The sequence below is a fragment of the Medicago truncatula genome, chromosome 1 (genome assembly GCF_003473485.1).
Source record: "Medicago truncatula cultivar Jemalong A17 chromosome 1, MtrunA17r5.0-ANR, whole genome shotgun sequence".
Lineage (NCBI taxonomy): Eukaryota > Viridiplantae > Streptophyta > Magnoliopsida > Fabales > Fabaceae > Medicago > Medicago truncatula.
In genome coordinates, this window is record NC_053042.1 from 267,561 (window position 1) to 288,462 (window position 20,902).

At 32.2% G+C, this 20,902-nt stretch overlaps 4 protein-coding genes across 4 annotated transcripts; 2 read left to right on the forward strand and 2 right to left on the reverse strand.

Annotated features, from left to right (window-relative positions):
- Positions 1-2,792: 2,792 nt before the first annotated feature.
- LOC11430545 (F-box protein At2g17036) lies at positions 2,793-4,536 on the reverse strand. Its single transcript, XM_003588387.4, has 2 exons — positions 3,399-4,536; positions 2,793-3,085 (listed from the first exon to the last, which is right to left on the reverse strand). The coding sequence occupies exon 1, from the start codon at positions 3,933-3,935 to the stop codon at positions 3,420-3,422; it is 516 nt and encodes a 171-aa protein (XP_003588435.1). The 5' UTR covers positions 3,936-4,536; the 3' UTR covers positions 2,793-3,085; positions 3,399-3,419.
- Positions 4,537-9,312: 4,776 nt separating this feature from the next.
- On the forward strand, positions 9,313-12,498 carry LOC11420845 (amino acid permease 1). Its single transcript, XM_003588389.1, has 7 exons — positions 9,313-9,355; positions 9,748-9,981; positions 10,693-10,786; positions 10,964-11,181; positions 11,267-11,406; positions 11,526-11,747; positions 12,076-12,498. The coding sequence occupies exons 1-7, from the start codon at positions 9,313-9,315 to the stop codon at positions 12,496-12,498; spliced, it is 1,374 nt and encodes a 457-aa protein (XP_003588437.1).
- Positions 12,499-15,071: 2,573 nt separating this feature from the next.
- LOC11432254 (F-box protein At2g17036) lies at positions 15,072-15,566 on the reverse strand. The gene has a single exon (XM_003588390.1). It carries the CDS (start codon positions 15,564-15,566, stop codon positions 15,072-15,074), a length of 495 nt encoding a protein of 164 aa, XP_003588438.1.
- Positions 15,567-18,855: 3,289 nt separating this feature from the next.
- LOC11420846 (F-box protein SKIP23) lies at positions 18,856-20,621 on the forward strand. Its single transcript, XM_003588391.4, has 2 exons — positions 18,856-20,032; positions 20,390-20,621. Exon 1 carries the CDS (start codon positions 18,856-18,858, stop codon positions 20,023-20,025), a length of 1,170 nt encoding a protein of 389 aa, XP_003588439.2. The 3' UTR covers positions 20,026-20,032; positions 20,390-20,621.
- Positions 20,622-20,902: the final 281 nt, after the last annotated feature.

Below are 20,902 nucleotides of genomic sequence, written 5' to 3' on the forward strand. Positions count from 1 at the left end.
ATTAGCCAACTTCACCCACTTCATCTCCTTTGCATTGAGCTTAAACACATCTATCCTTACACGTTTATCACCAAACCTGCGGTTGTAAACATCTGCTAACAACATATGGAGAGACAATCAGCATATTCACAACACCCTAATTTCCTACTTCCATAACATTTTTTCCAGCTCCAATCCTCTAATTAATATTAGGGATCTTTAGGTACGTTGTTAAGAATAGAGTCACAAAAGAGATGAGTAATTTTCTAGAAGCTGATTATACTATAAATGAAGTCATAGAGGCAACTCAACAACTTAAAGGAAGCTCTGCTCCTGGCCCTGATGGCATTACTGCCCTCTTCTACCAAATTTTTTGGAATGTTATTGGTCAAGACATCCTAGACTATACCCTTAATATACTCAACAAAGGGGGAAACCCTGGTCAGATCAATCATACTTTTCTCAGCCTTATTCCCAAGATTACTAACCCATCCACACCTTCAGACCTATAAGTTTATGCAATGTGATCATGAAGATTGTTACTAAGACAGTGGCTAACAGAGTGAAAACCATCCTCCTTCATAATGGGAAAATCCAGCGATCCATTCACCCTTGTGGTTCCGGATGACACCACCGAAATATTTTTTGTTGTTTAATTAAGGACACCATAAAAGGTTACTATATTTTGACTTTTTTTAGAATATAATAAATCTTAGGTCGGGGGTGGTCAACAAACCGACTTGAGAAAACGACTTCTTAAGTAAATTGGTTAACCTAGCGACTTCAAGAATTTAATTTAAATGTTTTCTTTTAATTATTTTATCAAAGTTAAGTCGAGTATCCTTCATAAAAAGAAGTCGAGTAAGCTTATAATCGACTTAAGAAAGTTTGAAAGAATTGTGAAACTGTCACCGCATTATTTGTTAAGTCGGGTGGCAGAGAGAACCAACTTAAGTAGCGAATCTAAAAAGGTTTTTTATTTTTTTATTAATGAATCATTGATAAAACTGAATTAAGTATAATTAAAGTATTATATGATCGGTTATCATGTTAAAAATGATGAAGGTCCATCCATGGTTAATGCTGCAGATGGGAATAGATTTTATGGTAAAGGAAAGAAAATGTGAGAGGATACCCCTCTTCCAACTTTAGAGCATCCTACTGCTGCTCACACAGTGTCATCTTCCAATCCCTCATGGAGAATGCTTTCCTACTTCAAGTCTTTCGGAGCAATTCTATCTTTATTTGAAGTTGTGTGATGTTAGAAAATCAAATAACTAGCCAGTGACTGGATTGTAACTTGTGATGGAGAACGCACGATATAGATTTTGAAGTTATTTTATATCTGTATATTATTAAATTAACTAATAAATTTTGTTATATATCTAAAACTATTTTACTAATTTTTGTTTAAATTACCAATGGTAGGATAAGAACAATTGAATATGAGGAAATGATGGAAAAGTAGTGGAAATTATGTATTTGATGATGCCTTTAAGCCAAATGATCAATTAATGACAGTGGAAGATTTCTTCAACGTAAAGAAAATAGAAAATCGAACAAAAACAGCCCAAGTGTGTAGCAAAAGGATCAGAAACCATAGTCCATGAATAGTTTTTGTGAGCTACTCTTTTTTATTTCCAGTTCTTTCTTTTTGTTATGGAATTTAAGGTTGATGTTGGAACTATAAAATTAAACAAAAGTTTTAAAACATGAAAATAGTCTAAATTCTTTCAAGGTGATATAGGATATTTGAACATATTGAATTTTAGCAATATAACAAGTACATGAGAATACGAGGCTATATTGGTTTAAAAGAGCACACAAAAGTATGCGAAAAAATAGTGACTTGGAATCAGAACCGGGTCAGCTGAAATGATATAGTAAATGTAAAACTGGAAGAAAATATTCTCATGATTGTTGAACACATTAAACTTTCAATATAGTAATTTGAAGTTTGTATACTCAAAAAGTTTTTGTAATTAGATTATTTGAAGTTCTTAAGCATCTGATCACATTTGAAAATACTTAATGCAAGGAGCCATAGAATGGTTATATGGCTATTTAAGACTCCTAATAACTACCTCAATTTGGCCAGATTGATGTTTATGCAGAGGTAGCAAGAAATTAATATTTTTAAAATGTTAGGGTAAATTAAATTGTTGGGGAAGCATCTTCTTAGTAGCAAGATAAGTTATGCTTATCCAATTAAACTGAGCTCTCATGAGTTATGAGTGTAACTCAGAAACTAGCCTACTTGTATTAGAAAGTACTTTTTTGTGCATTACAATAATGGTCATGGTGTCTAGTTCCATCTTATTCTATATCTTTAACTTCTGAAATATAAATTGATAGTTAAATTTCGTTTGATTAGTGCTTGTAAATTCAACTCAGTTGGTTGCAATGACGTTGATAAGCAGGGTTCTGGGTTTGAATCCGAGATTACTCACTTCTTCCAACCTTAAGTGTTTGAGTTTAACCATTAGGCTAGTTAACCAAACAAAAATAATTTGATTTCTCCACACTTCAAGTGTGTAAGTTTAGTTACTAGGTTACTTGAAAAAAAAAATTGTCCGATTAATCTTTGTCCACATTATGCCCTAAAGAATTAATTAGTTGGCCTCGTGGGTTTAATCTACTAGGTTCGCCTTAGTAGAACAACAAGAAACCAAATAACAACAAAGTAAGAATAGTTTAAAGAACCGACGGACATATAAAAGAAACTAAACTTTGTTTAACATTTGCAGGTACAGAAGAAAATATTAGAAGCTTCAACGAGAAAAATCAAGAAATAATGAGTTTGAATAATCAACTATAGAAATTATAACTCGTCAATATATCGAACATGTACGGTACCAACAGGAAATCACTGAATAAGGAGATAGCTTTAGTCTATATCCATTGAGCAAATCACACAGTTTTAAGTTATTTGATAGAATATTAAAACTTATAAAATCACAAGCCAAGATAAACCTTAATTGAGACATAAGTTTCAACTTTACAGCACCAAAACAATGCAGGCGGTCAACAACAAAATAATAGAACCAAGATCGGCCTTGTAAACTCGGTTAAGATAAGTTGTTGATTAAGTTGCCATGGTGATGTCCTGCATACACAAACATATAAAGTTACCCCGCAAAAGAGTCAACTAAAAACGTCAAATAGATCCAGATTTCAGTAAAAGCTAATTATTGCATATGAAAAAAGAAATTTAAATGAAGAACTAGTGAAAAATTAGAAGTGCATATACTTATTTACCGAGCACATATTAGTAAGCCACAGTCAATGTATCAACATTGCAATTTTTCTTTTTCTACTAATACTAGTCGACAAGTTTATTCGACTCTGACAACAAAAACAAAGCACGATAAAGCTACATCACAATCAGATTAGAAACCTTTCAATGCAAGATAACATACTCTGTTACTAATTCAGCTTCTTCATCTGAGATGGCAAAACAATTCAGAATATTCAGGGTAATTGGACAAAGGTAAAAGTTGACCATCATCCAAGTCCAAAAAAGAGCTCTTATACTGCACACGAGTGAAGATATTATCCATAATGATGACTAAATTCCCTTTGGGAACACACAAATCCGAAGCAGAAGCAGAAAACGAACATAGCAACCCCAAGAAGAAAACTCTATCCCCTAAATTTGCCAACTTCACCCACTTCTTCTCCTTTTCATTAAGCTTAAACACGTTAATCCTTGCACGATCATAATCATCAGCATCTTCATCAATCTCATGGTCATAAACATCTGCTAACAACAAATCACCGTCGCTCTCCACTAAGAATTTATCAACCACATAAGGCTGGCCTTTGAAAACACGGATGTCTCCTAAATAGGCCGACATTCCAGGAATAAGTTTCCAATTCTCATCGCCACATTTCAACACTACTGGTTCTTCTCCAGTACAGTTCAACGAGCCGACAATGATAGGGTTTTTTTCCATGGGACATGACAGCGACCACTATTTTAGGATTGAAGTGGCTGACGACATGGCCATCGGGTGAGGACGGTGGTCTTATTGTTTCTCTGTCTTCGGGTGTGATGATGTCGGGAATGATGAAGTTGGTTGCTAAATGAAGGAGGGAGCTTTTGCTGAAGTCGACAACAAAAGGAAAAGTTCGTGGTGGATAGTTGAATTGGGTTTGGCCAGTGGAGTTTTGTGTAATTTTAAGGATCCAAGGACGAAGACTTAGGGTTTGTTTAATGAGAAAGAAACTGTGTTTAGCCTACGGAATTTAGTGATGATGACGATGGAACCAATGTTGAGTGGGAATTTGATGAGTGGGAAATTGATGGTTAACATGTCACGGTGGTGATTCGGGATGGAAGAAGAACGCCAATTGGTACAAATTGATCGGAAGCGAATGAGATCGATTTCGTTGTCAATTTGTTTTGATATAAGATTCAGAAGATCCTTTGGCAGTTTAGACCAATCTGCCTTCGTCGCCATCGCCATGGATGTTGCTGAATTGCCGAATCTCTTCCTTTTCTTCAGAAAGAAAGGGACTAGGGTTGTTGCTTCACACTTTCTCTTTCTCTATGGGGTTAGTCATATATATAGGCTAATTTTTTTGGTAGTGAAAAATCTATACTATATATAAAGAAAATTATCCCTTTCAGCTAGGGATAATGGATACCTATGGATAGGGTACTACAATGCCCTTCATCATACCCGCATTTGTAAAAAATATCTGTACCTTTGCCCGTACTCTCGTGGGCAAACAACCTTGGTGCTCTTCCTCATATATTCTATGGGTACCTAAGTGCCCATACCCGTACCCATTACTCGTACTTTAACTGTGAAAAGACAAAATTTAAACATCACAATTGAAATAGAACTATGGTCCAAATTTTTTAAAATTAATTCATAAAATAATATGAATTGTAGTATTTAGTCAAATAAAGAATATTTAAAATATCCCTAAAAAATGTCTCATCAGTCCTACCTCAACTGACAAAAATGTCGAAATTGTTAGGCCGGACGTCATGACCGGGGTTCGAACCCCGGTACCTTCACTTTATGTGTGAGTTTATGATGACTTTGTCATCTTGTCTATCTACCAAAAAAAGAATATCCCTAAAAAATTATACACCGACAGGATGAAGCTGTTATTGTATTAAGTAATTTTTTGGTTTAGATTTAAATAGCTAAATTAATTAATTAATTAATTATACACCACAAAATAAATAAATTATCTATGATATTATATAAATTGTATATGTAGGGTTGCGGGGCTGGGTAGTATAGTAACCTTACCCGTGCCCATACCCATTTAAATTTGTGGGTATTACCCGGACCCGTGCCCAAACCCATGAAAGCGGGGTTTTACCCTACCCATTGTGGGTATTTTTTGCGGGTAACCATCGGGCTTGGGTCCAATTGCCATCCCTTTCAGCACAGTTTTGGGTTGGACTTTTCTTTCCAAAAATACCCTCAATTTTTAATTTTAATTTTAAATATAAATATCACATGTAACAAATAGATAAGAATAAATTTTAATTTAAGGAGAAAACTTACGCACAATTCCTTATGAACTGTTAGCCAATTATAAAATAACACGTGATTACTAATCCATGTCACTAATCGTCTCCTTTAACCCTCTTTTACCTCCGTTAACCATAGATCAAATCACAAAAAACTAGCACAAAACAAAAACTCATATTACTTTTTTATAAGCCGATTTTATGTTGTACATCTGTGTTGTTCCCCTCAATACAACCGACAAAGATTGCCAAATATTTTCATATCCCTTCCACAAAAAACAATATTTCCATATTATTTTATTACTTCCACAAAAAACAGTATTTTCATATTATTTTATTAAGTTACTTTTCCTTAGCCTTTGATCAATTGTAACAAACGTGAGCAAAAAATAATGGTAAAGATTGGACTTTAAATCCTCTAAAAAAATTAGTAACAAACGTGACCAAAAAATAATGGTAAAGATTGGACTTTAAATCCTCTAAAAAAATTAGTAACAAACGTGACCAAAAAATAATGTTAAAGATTTGACTTTAAATCCTCCAAAAAAATTTTTTGTAACAAACGTGAGCAAAATTTTTTTGTTAAAAATTGAACTTTAAATCCTATAAAAACAGATTATTAACAAACGTGAGGAAAAAAATCATGTTAAAGATTGGACTTTAAATCCTCTAAAAAAAAGATTAGTAACAAACGTGAGAAAAAAATAATAATGTTAAATATTGGACTTTAAATCTTCTGAAAATTGGATCATCAAGTTCTCATAATGACTCGAGACTAAGTGGGACTGGACAATGATGCACATACTCATCCACAAAGAGGGATGATGAGAGAAGCATGTTAGGAGTGGAGTTACGCATCAAGGATTGTGTCACAACTTTGATCCTATAAATATTCCAATTTTTTGTTCTCTTAAAAAAACCAACTTTTGTTTTCCCAAAAGTCGTGAACCACCACTTTTGATCCCTGCTTTTAAATCAACTCGTGTGTATCATTCAAAATGTTGAATGAGTTTTTGCATAAATATTTATATTATTATAAAATTCTCTCCAAAAACATTATATTTTTTAACAAAACATTATATAAATATGAACTTTTAAGTGCCAAAAACACACACAAAAAAAAATCAAATTTAATTCATCCCTATAATTATACCAACTTTTCATGTTAGAAAACTAACTTTTTTTGAAAAAGTTGATTTTAATCTTAATGTTTGATTCATTTTTAAATTGTGGATTACTGATTCATGATTAATAGTAATTCATCTAGTAATGCTTGCAACATCTTGGACTTACAGATATTATTTTATCGTTGGCATCTTTAACATACAAACATAGTTGATGATATTATGTGATAGTCTTAAGTGTTACACTTTGTGGGGTGTTACACTTAAAACAAGGTAGAATAAAATTAGATTAAGTGTATTCTTGTTAGTCTGATTAATTGTTGATACTATGGGGACTGAACTTTTGATGTCATTGTACAAACAGTGGATGTTACTCACAACATTTTTAATACTATAGTGTTAACTTCACCAAAAAAGTTATTTTCGTGACTTCACTATAGAATTTTTCTTTATATTAATGTTTAGAATATTAAAATAAGACACCTAAAGAAAAAAGCAATAGCCATTGCATTGATAAGGAAACATGAATACATTCCATGTGGCTTCAGAGTTAGATTTATGTAAGAAAGCTTCTCTCTGAAGAAATAACTCGTAGACTTTCTTTACATGCTTTGTCTTGGAAGAAACACGGGTACACCTTTAAAATGATAATATCATAAGAGCCATCTATCCCAATGAATTAACTTTTTAATTTTCTGTGTATAACTTATAAGCATCACACACAACAATGTGTTACTATAAGTTTAGATAAAGGAAATATTTCCAGTTACCAAGATATGATTTATGCAGGGATGCTCTTCTAGCTTAAATTGCTTATCCTATTTGAGCATGTTACAACAAACGTGCTCAGCAAAAATTAAAAAATATCTTCTCGTTATTCACATTTACTCTGCAAAACAAAAAAGTCATGTACAACAAGTGGTAATCGATTTCACCGGTACAAGAAACCAACGAAGGAAAAAAATAGACAATAAATTATGTATTTCTCAGTATATCTTTTTTTCAACTTTTATTACGATAAAAAAATGACAATAGTTTGTCAAAAATGATGGTGCCAATCAATTATTAAAAAAATCAACAACTTAATTTCCATAGAAATTGGAAACGTTAATTAAATATAAACAGTATTTCCACCAATTGCTATGAATTTTTTTTCCACTAGGGACCAAAGCCAACAATAGTTACCTGAATTAAACTGTAGTATTCTCTTCACATATTTTCCCATTTTTTAAAAGTATGCAAAGAAATAGTGAGTTGGGAAAGGTGAAAAGGAGGGTTTCCGTAGTATTTTTATAATTTTTGTTTTATTTTCTATTTTTGATTTTTGGTCCATTAGAGTTTTGTTATCTCCCTATGTAAGCTTAACAGTTGTAGTCTAAAAGGTAACTTTTATTCATTTAATAATATTTTAGAGGGTTTTCTTAATTTCAGTTGGATTCCGGAACCCTATTTTCATAAATTTGACGCTTGCTAACTTGTTTCTTTTTAATATAAGTTTAGCCCTTGCTAGCCTACGCTTCCGAATGCGTCAAATCAGAATCAAGTCAGCTGAAATGATCTTTATGAAAGTGGCCATTGAGCAGTAAACGTAAAAATGGAAGAAAATATTCTCAAGATTGTTGAACACAAAGCAATGTAATGATACAAAAAATTAGCATATGAAGAAATAGAAGTAAGAGATTGGGAATGTAGGATATAAATAATATGAGAGAAAAATATAAAAAATCAAGCTCCTTAATATTCTTCCGGCTACACCTATGGAAACATCCCTGTGTTGTTTATTGTGCTTGCTTAATAACAACAAACATAGGGTGAATAGCACCTGATACTGATATTACGTTAGACGTTAATGCAACAATATAGTGAATAATCAAAACAATGCATCTTTCCAAAAACACTCATAACTAGAAAGCAGTGAAAAACTAAGTTTTCTTTCTCTCAATCCCCATATTTATACCTAGCACTGTTTTCAACCCATTCCACTTTATTCTTTTAATCATCAAATTCATTTTATACTTGTTCCTGAAATGAACCTAACACTATTAGCCAAATGAGACTAATAGAGACCAAATCATTTCATTCACACACGTTTATACTTCCTTTGCCTCGGTCGCCGGATTTACAGTCTCAATTTGAGGTTGTTGCCTTGATGTCGTCGCCGCTGAAGTTACAGTCTTATATTCGTCATCGCCGTCGTTGAGTTAATGGCATTAAACTCTTCAATTGCAATTTGGTGTTAATTGCTTTTGATGATCTTATATCACACGCACACTCCCATAATGTATTTCTAGATGTACTTCAAGTATATATAGTTAGAATTTACATATAATATTCTTCAACCAATTTTATTTATTTTTTGACAAATCCAATATTTTTTCTTAAAGAGATTCCATGTATTTATTATTTGTGATTAGTTTACGTTGATTTGTATTTAAAAAAATTAAACATCAATTTTAGAAACGTGGCCATTAATTACATTTATTTATTAGAATATATAAAATAAAAAAGAAAAAAAATATTTGATTGGCATTCATCCATCCATCTATATGATTCATGAGTGTATATCTCTATCTCTCCTATCTTTTTTGACAGTCACTGAAAAATAACTACCCCAAATAAACCGGGCTTACTCGGATAACTAACTAACTGATATAACTAGTAGTGGATCAAATCTAAATCTAAATCTAATTCAGTATTACACAAACTCTAATCATGGAACATGAACAAGATGATGATGGCAGACCCAAAAGAACTGGTATGTACCTTCTTTCTTTCTATCTTAATTCCCTGAATCAGAATCTGATTCTTTTACTTATGCTTTTTATCTTAATAATGGTTAAAGATTTGGACACTTAAGCTATTTGTAGGTTTGATCTCTGACTCTTGCGTACCAAGAAAATTTAATTAGTACAACAAATTTTCCAACAGAAACTAACCAAAATTATAACTAATGTATATGAATAGTTGAGCTTCTTTTTCATGAAAAAAACCAAAATCGAAGCCAGAATTCCATACAAATACCCGAAAATTATAAAAGCAACTATGCATCAATTATTTAACACATGCGTCTAATGATTTGTTTTTTTAAGGAATAATTACGATTGAAAAATGATGTTTATGATTAATATTTGGTGTGCAATATTGCAGGAAATGTGTGGACAGCAACAACACACATTATAACAGTGGTAGTTGGGGCAGGGGTGTTGGCTCTAGCATGGGCCATGGCTCAACTAGGATGGATAGCTGGTATAGCCAGTATAATAATCTTTGCATGCATCTCTGCTTTCACTTACAGTCTTGTAGCTGATTGCTATAGGTATCCAGACCCAGTTACTGGCAAGAGAAATTATACTTACATGCAAGCTGTCAAGAGCTACTTAGGTATACTCTTTTACTCTTGTATACATATGAAAAAAACACTCGATTTTGCCCCGTTCTGATGTGTTCTGTCAGACAATTTGTTTCGTTTTGATACATGCACACTTCTAAATATATGAGACATATTTTAGCAACGAGGGCAAGCGGATGTCCCCTTTACTATTCAAGAATTGATGGTTTACACTGATAGTGCATGTGAAAGAACTCGTAAAATCTAGATCACAAAACTATGTATTGTTCAAACATAAAGATGAGATCAAGAGCTCTGCAATGGTGAATACAGAGAATGAAAGAGATAATTGTTCTAACCAAGTTCTAACCAGAGAGAAACTGTCCTAACCAACTTCTAACAATATTTCGTAATGACTTACTCGCCACTTTTCCCTCCTTTTATAACAGAATATTCCTTAAAGTCCAAATATTGGGTCTGCTGGCATGCTGTATCTTGTTGTTCTATCAGCGTGTCTCATTTTCTCTCAAAGAGTTGATGGTTTTAGGTCACAATAATAAACTATATTTACATATTTATAACAAATTATTAAGAAATAGTCTAATTTTCTACTATTTTTAATTAATTATTTATAGTTTCAAACTACTCACCAAGTAGTTTATTTTTTCCTTTAATTTTGGAGGAGTTAAAGTTTTTGTACATATGGGTTGCATATTTTTGGTCTATTTCAATTTACTTGATTTTATATTTCTATTTGATAATAGGTGGAAAGATGCAAGTGTTTTGTGGAATTATTTTGTACGGAAAGCTTGCTGGGGTAACAATAGGCTACACAATAACTTCATCGAATAGCTTACGGTATGTTATTACATTAAATAATTACTTGTGAATCCAAAAAAAATTCATGGTTAGATTAATTTGTAAGTAGGATATTATTTGCAAATATTTTTTTTTCTAATGTTTGTATTTGTATTATGATCTTTATCTAATTTTATAATTGTCAATATATGCTTACCAACAAGTGTAATATGGCAGAGAAATACCGAAAGTTGTTTGCGTCCATAGAAAAGGACTTGAAGCTGATTGTAGCAGTACTTCTAATCCCTACATGATCGGTTTTGGGATATTGCAGATTTTCTTGTCTCAAATTCCCAACTTTCACAAACTGACATGGATCTCAACCATTGCCGCTATCACCTCGTTTGGTTATGTATTCATTGCAATTGGTCTTTGTCTTACTGTCCTTATCTCAGGTAGTTTGTTGATCACTTTTCTCCCTCAAATTCATAGTTTTATTTTATATATGTCTACTTACAAAGGCATTTTGGCTAAGAACAGGAAAAGGAGCACCTACCAGCATAATCGGAACACAAATAGGGCCAGAACTATCTGTTGCAGATAAAGTTTGGAGTGTTTTAACTTCAATGGGAAACATAGCTCTTGCTAGCACTTACGCTATGGTTATTTACGACATAATGGTAACATATCACAGTTCATTTTTTATAATCATTATTAAAAGCAAATAAAAAGATGTAGTAACAAGTTGGATTTTTCTGTTATTACCCTTGTATTTGATTTATTTTGTTATTTTGTTTAGGATACATTAAGGTCACATCCAGCAGAAAATAAACAAATGAAAAGGGCTAACGTGATAGGGGTATCAACAATGACGATAATATTCCTACTATGCAGTTGCCTTGGCTATGCTGCTTTTGGTGATCACACACCATCAAACATATTTTATGGATTTACCGAGCCCTATTGGATAGTTGCCCTTGGAGATGTATTCGTAGTAATCCACATGATTGGAGCTTATCAGGTTAGAACATTGCTAATTTCAGTTTAATCGTTGAGTTTTATAACTGAATATTTACCATGATAGGTATTTCTACTAGTAGAACAATATTGTAAAATATTATTTGATATATAGGTAAAATATGTTAATGCTAAAGTTAGCCGGTATAGTGAAAGATATTGCACAGAAATCTAGTATCATTTTGTCATATCATTATATTTTTCATTTTGTAATATCATCATATTTTTTTTAAATCTGATTATCATGACAAAATATTAACAAAATGTTAGGTATATTGTAATCATATAATTTTTATTTTAAGAATACGTGATAATTTAATATTTTGTTACAGGTTATGGCACAACCATTTTTTCGCGTCGTTGAAATGGGTGCTAATATCGCGTGGCCCGATTCAAATTTCATAAATCAAGACTATTTATTTAACGTGTGTGGTGCAACAATCAATTTGAACTTGTTTAGGCTAATTTGGAGGACGATATTTGTGATTGTAGGAACAGTTCTTGCCATGGCAATGCCATTTTTCAATTATTTTCTAGGTCTCTTGGGAGCGATTGGATTTGGGCCATTAGTTGTCTTCTTCCCCATACAAATGCATATTGCTCAAAAGCGCATACCCGTGTTATCATTGAGGTGGTGTGCACTCCAACTTTTGAATTGGTTTTGTATGATTGTCTCATTGGCCGCTGCAGTTGCTTCAATTCATGAAATTATCGCAAATATTCGAACATACAAGATTTTTTCTTATAAACAATAGCATCGTATATACGTCGAGCTTAGGTTTTTCGGTGTATTTTTTCCCTTATTCTCATATTTTATAGGAAAGGGGATGTTACTAGCTCACAAACTTGCTATTTATAGGAAAGGGAACGTTAGTGCTCACAAACTGGCTTCCTTTGTCACTTTATCCCAATGTTTCATTTGGTGGGATTTTATTATAAATTTTATTCATATTGATTTGTTTAGAGATAGAGTTGGTCTTTTCTAATTTTTTTAGAATTGATGTTTTCTTATGTGCAGCCTAGCTCTCCACTTTTAGATTTTTGGGTTTTTTCAATTTAAATATACCCAAATGTGTACTATGGTGCTGGGGGTACTGGCGATATAGTTTGGATGTTCAAAACTATCATGATGCTTTTACATGCCTTTTTCATTTCAGCCTGAAAAAATAATTATGTTGAGAAGAGATGAAAGGGATCAATGGACAACATTTTCTCTATTACCCTTTAAAGAATTTTGAATAATTTAATCATCAATGAATATTAGCTACATATAGTTCACAAACAAAACTTATGACTTAACTTGTCGGTGAAATGATTGTAAATTATATATGGCTAATTTTCTTTGATGCTCGTTAACTTATCCACAATTTTTCAAAAGCAACGTATGTGAATGACAATTGTAGGTCAAACAAGATGTTAAATAATTAATAATTTTTTGGGTTAATGGATAAGTTTACATTTTTTGGGTTAATGGATCACTTGTAAGTTTACTTTTCACTTAAAATGTTTACCTTAATGATCATCTTATAATCGTTAGAATTGTGTAAAAAGTTTAGGAATATATATATATATATATATATATATATATATATATATATATATATATATATATATATTTTATTTTTATTTATTTATTTTTTTTATTTTTTGAGGGAGGAACTATATATTTATCATTTAGCATTTTGACAATTGAATTGGATTTAATTCTATATGGAAAGCTTGTTGCGATAAAAATGAGCTACATGATAGTATGAAACATAAATTATGTTAGAGAAAACACATTTTTTACCTGTTCTAAAAGAACTCAGATTTATTTTGTCAAAACAGAAAAATAAAAAACAAAGAGCTAACATTTATCCTAATGTACGTTTGAAAAATGAAGTTTAATAAAAAGTATATTTACGAAACTTCATCCTATAATTCACTCAAATATAAACGGTTTATTGATTCTTAATACCATCATTGTTTTTTTAAGCAATATCATCATTGTTTATTAATTTAGATGTGGTTAATGTTGTAAGTTGCAACTATATTTTTGGATGAGATTATCATAAAATGATTAAAGTTTTTCGTTGTTAGAACTATAAAATAAAATCTATGAACGTTGTTTTTGAAATGAAAATAATTCTTTTTGAAAGTATATGAAATCTAGCTTCATTTACTAAATATCATATTTTGACTTTCCTTTTTCTATAACGGTTGCAATTTGCAAAAGATAAAAACCTAAGAAAGAAAATGTAAAATTAAGAAAGAAAAAAGGTGAAAAGGAGAAAGAAAGGGAAGAACTAATAACTTTTGAAACAGAGGAAATATTGATTCTGCAAGAGACTATAATGATACAAGTTTAATTTTGAATATTGACTCGAATTATCACACCAAGGACCAATTTAATGTGCACCAACCAGAAAACTGTCCACTTATGCACACTTGGTTTAAGACATTTTTAAAAAAAATGAGAAATGCCAATAATTACTTTTTGAAAAGAAATGTTAGTAATTAATTGTTACTATATTCGTTTTTCTTTTGTCTGTGTTTTGAGCTACCCAACTCTTAGTTTTAAAGGCTAAGTATATCCTTTAATGAATGGATAGATTGATTACTTGAAATTGGTACTGTATTATTTTTTTTATAATTGAGATTGATCCTCTTATTTATGGCCAAACATGTAGAGTGCCAACAGAAAATCACTGAATAAGGAGATGGCTTTTAATCCATATCCATCGAGCAAGTCACACAGACATAAGTGTAACTGATGAATTGAGTTTCAACTTTACAGGACCATAATAATACAAGTAATCAACATCAAATCAAAATAACAGAACGCAACTTTCTTACTTAAGAGAGTTAAAGAAACTGTTAGAATGTGTATCCGGCAACCCCAATTCCACTACATTTTCCAACATCTTTTCGTATGAATATGTAATTAGGATTCAGGGGTTCATTGCAAAGCATATAGTCCGCAAAAGGAACAACAAAAGAAGATAATCAAACCCATCAACACATGGTTAAATCTAGTTTAGAAAATCCATAATGATAACTTGCCATGGTGATGTCTTTAATATATTCAAATAGATCCAGATTTCAATAAAAGCTAATTGCATATGAGAAAAAGAAAATTAAATGAAGTGAAATATACTTATTTACAGAAAACATATCAGTTAGGAAAATCCGTAGTCAATGTAACATTACAATTTTTCTTGTTCTACAAGTACTAGTTGAAATGTTTACTCAATCTTACAACAAAAATTAAGCTCAATAAAGCTATATCAAAATCACATTAGAAACCTTTCAATGCAAGATAATATACTCTGTTACTAATTCAGCTTCTTCATCTGAGATGGCAAAACAATTCAAAATATTCAGGATAATCGGACAAAGGTAAAAGTCGACCATCATCCCAGTCCAAAAAAGAGCTCTTACACCGCACACGAGTGAAGATATTATCCATAATGATGACACAATTCCCTTTGTGAACACACAAATCCAAAGCAGAAGCAGAAAATGACCAGAACAACCCCAAGAACAAAACTGTATCTCCTAAATTAGCCAACTTCACCCATTTCTTCTCCCTTGCATTAAGCTTAAACAAGTCAATCCTTACACATCCGCGATCATCATCAAACCTATGTTCGTAAACATCTATTAACAACAAATCACCCTTGCTCTCCACTAAGAATTTAATATCTCCACCACCAACCAAAGATTCAGCAACTAACCGGACAGTGGAATCATCCTCCGGTCCAAATCCAACTGTCCATCCAGTTTTGTCTACCGCATAAGGTCGGCCTTTGAAAACACAAATGTCTCCTAAATAAACCGACATGTGAGGTATAGCCTTCCAATTCTCATCACCGCATTTCAACAATGCTGGTTGTTCTTTTTCGGAACAGGAAAAGATGCCGAGAAGGATTATAAAATTATAAAATAATAAATTATATTTGTGAGAGACGGATTTCGAGACGGAAAATATTACTGACGGAAACAACCGTCTCTAAATTCTGTCTCTAAAGGTAAAATCTCAACTTCCGTCTCAGCCAATTATATTCCATCTCTAATTCCGTCGGTATTCATGATTTTTCTAGTAGTGCATATAATAATCTTGAAGGATTTAGAAGCAAATAAGAGAATGTCAATTCATAGACGATGTTTTCAAGAGTTGTGTAGAGAAGAGTTTGTGCTTGCTTACCTTGTAATTCAGGCCTTCTAGAAGTCTTATGCAATAAGAAAGAAGAAAATCATTGATCAAACACTAATTTCCATAACCACAACATTGGTTCTATGAAACTAATAGTATCAACCATTTCTGGGAATGAGGTTCAATGTGACCTTTCAACATTTTGATCAAGAGCCACTCTTTGTTCAAATACAAATGTGACTAATCTTTAAAAAAATATTCTTGAAGATACTCACTTATTTTGTTACTTCAGGAGCATTTCAAATGACATAGAATTGAAATAGACATATTGTCTTATATTTTCTCTCTTTTATTTTTATAGAGAAAATAGATCTTATAAATATCAAGTTTTAAATGTGTTGTTCTTCAGGAACTCAAACACAAACCTCTATCCAATGACAAAGGAAATCACAATAGTTTTGTTATGCAATCATTCACGAATGCTTGATATTAAGTTATTAGTTCTTCTAGAACTATATCTTAAATCTTCATAAACAACGGGAAAAAAAATCATTCTTTGAGCAATCCTTTAGGGATGCTATAATATTAAATTTTAGTTCTTCAGGAGCTATATTCCAAATCTTTATAAACAATGATCGAGAAAATTCTTTATTTGAGCGATCCTTCGGGGATCCTTAAAAACAACAAATTAATCCTTCGATAACTACATTACATTCACAACGTGTAACTCTTCAACACTTTCATTTTAAAAGTTATACAACGGTAAAATATATCTTATTTTCAATCATAAATCTTCATGACTTATGCTATCCTTGGAGGATGCTTAGTATTAAATATTTAGTTCTTCAAGAACTATCTTAAACCTTCATAAACAATGATAAAATTTTGATTGTTTGCAATCCTTCAGGGATGCTTTAATCTTAATTTAGTTTAAGCTCTTTAGAAATTGTTTGAGCAATCCTTCAAGGATGCTTTAATGTTAACTTTTAGTTCTTCAGGAACTATATCTCAAGTCTTTTTAAACAATCATAAAAAAAAATTAATTGTTTAAGTGATCCTTCGGGGATGCTTTGATATTAAATTTAATTTTTCTTTTGTTTACACATAGAGAATATATGTACACACATGTATGATACATTGATCTGATCAGTACCTCAAATGATTTGATTATACTCAAAATAAAGAAACAGACACAAGTATAACAACCATTGAACAATTATGGATATTTTAATATACTGCTCATGATGGTATTAGTAACAATGTGTAACCACATGACAATTACCAATAAAGTATTGTGCTCCTAATTAATAGCTTCAAATATCACAATGGATGAACATTTGAGAATCTTGTAAAAACTGATCTAGCAATAGTGATTGTTCTAAACAAAATTATTCATGAAATGCAACTTGAGGACTTTGATATTAAGGCAGAAAAGAATGGACACGGTCAACTAAAACACAAATCAAAGTGCTTAAGGATTATCTGCACAATCAAAGTGCTTAGACATTTTAGATCCTGAGGTAGTAAACCTCAAATATGTTTTGTCCATTGCATGTCTGTGTTTTATGCAAAGATTATATTCTTCCTGCTTTAGATGTTGCATAAGAATTATAACTTGCACTTGATATTTAGAGCACATGTCCTAGACTTTTGATGCCATTGAGCAAATGATAGAGCTTGATCTAGTAAACCTCAAATATGATCCACTAAGCAACCATTATGGTCTACAAGCCGTAAATTAAAGGAAAAAATAAAAAATTTGCTTGACAACAATTGAACTAAAAAAAATCTAAGGAAGGACAATTGAACTATGTTTTCTATAAAATGAAAACATAGTGGATGTAGATCAGTTTTATGAATTCCTATTAGTAAGAAGAAAGTGCAAAAAAAAAAAAGAAAAAAGATTGTGCAGAGACTAAATAATATTAATTGGTTTGTATGTTTGGGAAGGATTTTGGGTTATTTGCATTGTTCAAACAAATATAGTTTGATGTCTTTTTAAAAGGAATATTCACCGCAGGAATTGATGAGTGAGAATAGAAATTGGTAAATTTATTGCTTATTAAAATTATTTTATTTGGAATATTAAGTCTGTTTGTGTTTTTTAGTAGGCCCGTGTGACAGCACGGGTCAAAAGTCTAGTATATATATATATAGAAGATTGCTTTTTAGGCCCCCCCAATATCTCTTTAGACCCCCTAAAAATACAAAAATAACCTTTATAATACATCCGGTAGTTACATATCGGTAGTGCATTTTAAATTTTCACATTTTACACCTTCGGTATGTACATACCGGAGGCACATTTACAAATTTTCGCTTTTATCGCATTATGTTATTTAAATGTACATGCTCTGCTATGTTGGAAAATTCACAAACTTTTGGTAGGGTGCATAAAATTTACAGAAATAAAAGGATCAAACTTTTCATTGAATATGACAGAACTCTAAAAAAATTATGCAGAAACAATACGAGAGAGGAAGAAGCAAGGTTTACCTTCTAAATGATTGCAATTGAGTAAAGATTGACGCCATTTGTTCTATTAATTGTGATGAAAACACAACAAAAATTGGCCAAAAAACGCAAGGTATGGAACAATATTGAAGCTTAGAAAATAACTCTTAAAAAACTGCACCATTTTATACAGATAACAACGTGGGTGGAGTACGGTATATATATACCGGAGGTGTAATTGAGAAATCGCAAAATGAATGTTCCTCCAGAACATAACTACGATAAACGTGAAAATTTGTAAATATGCCTCCGGTATGTACATATCGAAGGTGTAAAATGTGAAAATTTAAAATGCACTACCTGTATGTAACTACCGGATGTATTATAAAGGTTATTTTTGTATTTTTAGGGGGCCTAAAGAGATATTGGGGGGCCTAAAAAGCAATCTTCATATATATATATATGACTGACCCGATAGAGAAAGCGTGAAACCACTAACCCTAGTCTATCCCTTACTCTGAAGATGAAGAAAAAGAAAAGAGAATCGGCAATTCAGCAAGCATCATCCATAGCGATGATGCCGGTAGATTGGTCTGAACTTCCAAACGACCTTTTGAATCTGATATCGCAACTATTCGACAACAAAATCGATCTCAATAGCTTCCGATCAATATGTTCCAATTGGCGTTCTGCTTCCATCCCAAATCAGCACCGTAACATTTTTACACTTCAGTTCCCACTCTTCCGACCCCCATTCAACATTGATTCCATCAACAACATCTCTGAATTCCGTAACCTCTCTAAACACGGTTTCTTCCTCATCAAACCACCACAAGTTGGTCGCCATCGTCGTCCTTGGTTGTTTAGAATTACACAAAACTCAACTGGCAAAATACAATTCCACGACCCACTCCTACGACGTGGCTTACATTCATCTTCTGATCCCGTCTTCTTTGACTTCAACAAATTCTCCCTTCTTCATCTGGCAACCAACTTCATTTGCATTGACGAACAAATGAAACTACCAATCTCATTAACAGACATGTCATTTAGGAACCCTACAAAAGCCATTGCCGTCACGTCCCATGGAAATAAACCTATCATTCTCGGCACCTTTGCCTGTTCTCGAGGATGTCCAGTAGTGTTCAAATGCGGTGATGAGAATTGGAAGGCTATACCTAACATGTCGGCTTATTTTGGAGACATTTGTGTTTTCAAAGGCCGACCTTATGCGGTAGACAATACTGGACGGACAGTTACTGTTGAACTTGGACCTGAGGATTCCACTGTCCAGTTAGTGGCTCAATCTTTGGTTGGTGGTGGAGATATTAAATTCTTGGTGGAGAGCGACAGTGATTTGTTGTTAGCAGATGTTTACCAGCGGAGGTTTGATGCTCCTGATGAACATATAAGGATTAACGTGTTTAAGCTTAATGAAAAGGAAAAGAAGTGGGTAAAGTTGGCGAATATAGGGGATAGAGTTTTGTTCTTGGGGTGGCTATGTTCATTTTCTGTTTCTGCATCGGATTTGTGTGTTCGGAAACGGAATTGTGTGATCATTATGGATAATATCTTCAATCGGTATTGTAAGACCTCTTTTTTGGACTTGGATGATGGTAGGGTTTTGGATTTGTCCAGTTATCCTAAATATTCTAAATTGTTCCGTACACCTCGGATAAAGAAGCTGAATTAGTAACAAAGTATGTTATCTTGCATTGAAAGGTTTCTAATGTCATTGTCATATATAGCTTTATTGTGCTTTGTTTTTGTTGTTAGACTCAGAATAAATTTTTCAACTTGTATTTGTAGAAAAAGACAATTTTTAATGTACATTGACTGTGGGTTTTTCTAACAAATGTGCGCTTGCGAAATAAGTATACACAGTTCTAATTTTTCACTAGCTCTTCATTTAATTTTCATATGCAATTAGCTTTTACTGAAATCTGGATCTATTTGAATATATGCAAGACATCACCATGGCAAGTTATCATTATGAATTTTCAAAACCAGATTTAACAATGAGGTTTGATTATCTTCTTTTGTTGTTCCTTTTGCAGACTATATGCTTTGAAAGAAACCCCTGAATCCTAATTACATATTCATATGAAAAGATGCTGGAAAATGAGGTGGAATTTTGGGTTGCCGGATAAGCGTTCTAACAGTTTCTTCAACTCGCTCGCTTATCGAAGAAAGTTGTGTTCTATTATTTTGTTATTGACCGCCTGCATTATTATGGTCCTGCTAAGTTTAAACTCAATTTATCAGTTACAAGTTTTAATATTCTATGAAATGACATAAATTTGTGTGACTTGATCAATGGATATGGAGTAAAAGCCATCTCCTTAATTATTAGTTGATTTGATGTTTGAAATATTGAAGAGTTATAATTTCTAGATGATTGATTATTCAAACTCCTAATATTTTCTTCTATTCTTGCTAATATTCTGATTTTGTTAGTGAAAAGAAGTGTTTCTGGATATCCTTCTTGGGTTTTAGATGTCAAGTCTTGTTTTTACTAATTCTGTACCTATCTGATTACAATAAATTGTATGGTCTACTTTTAATCGCCG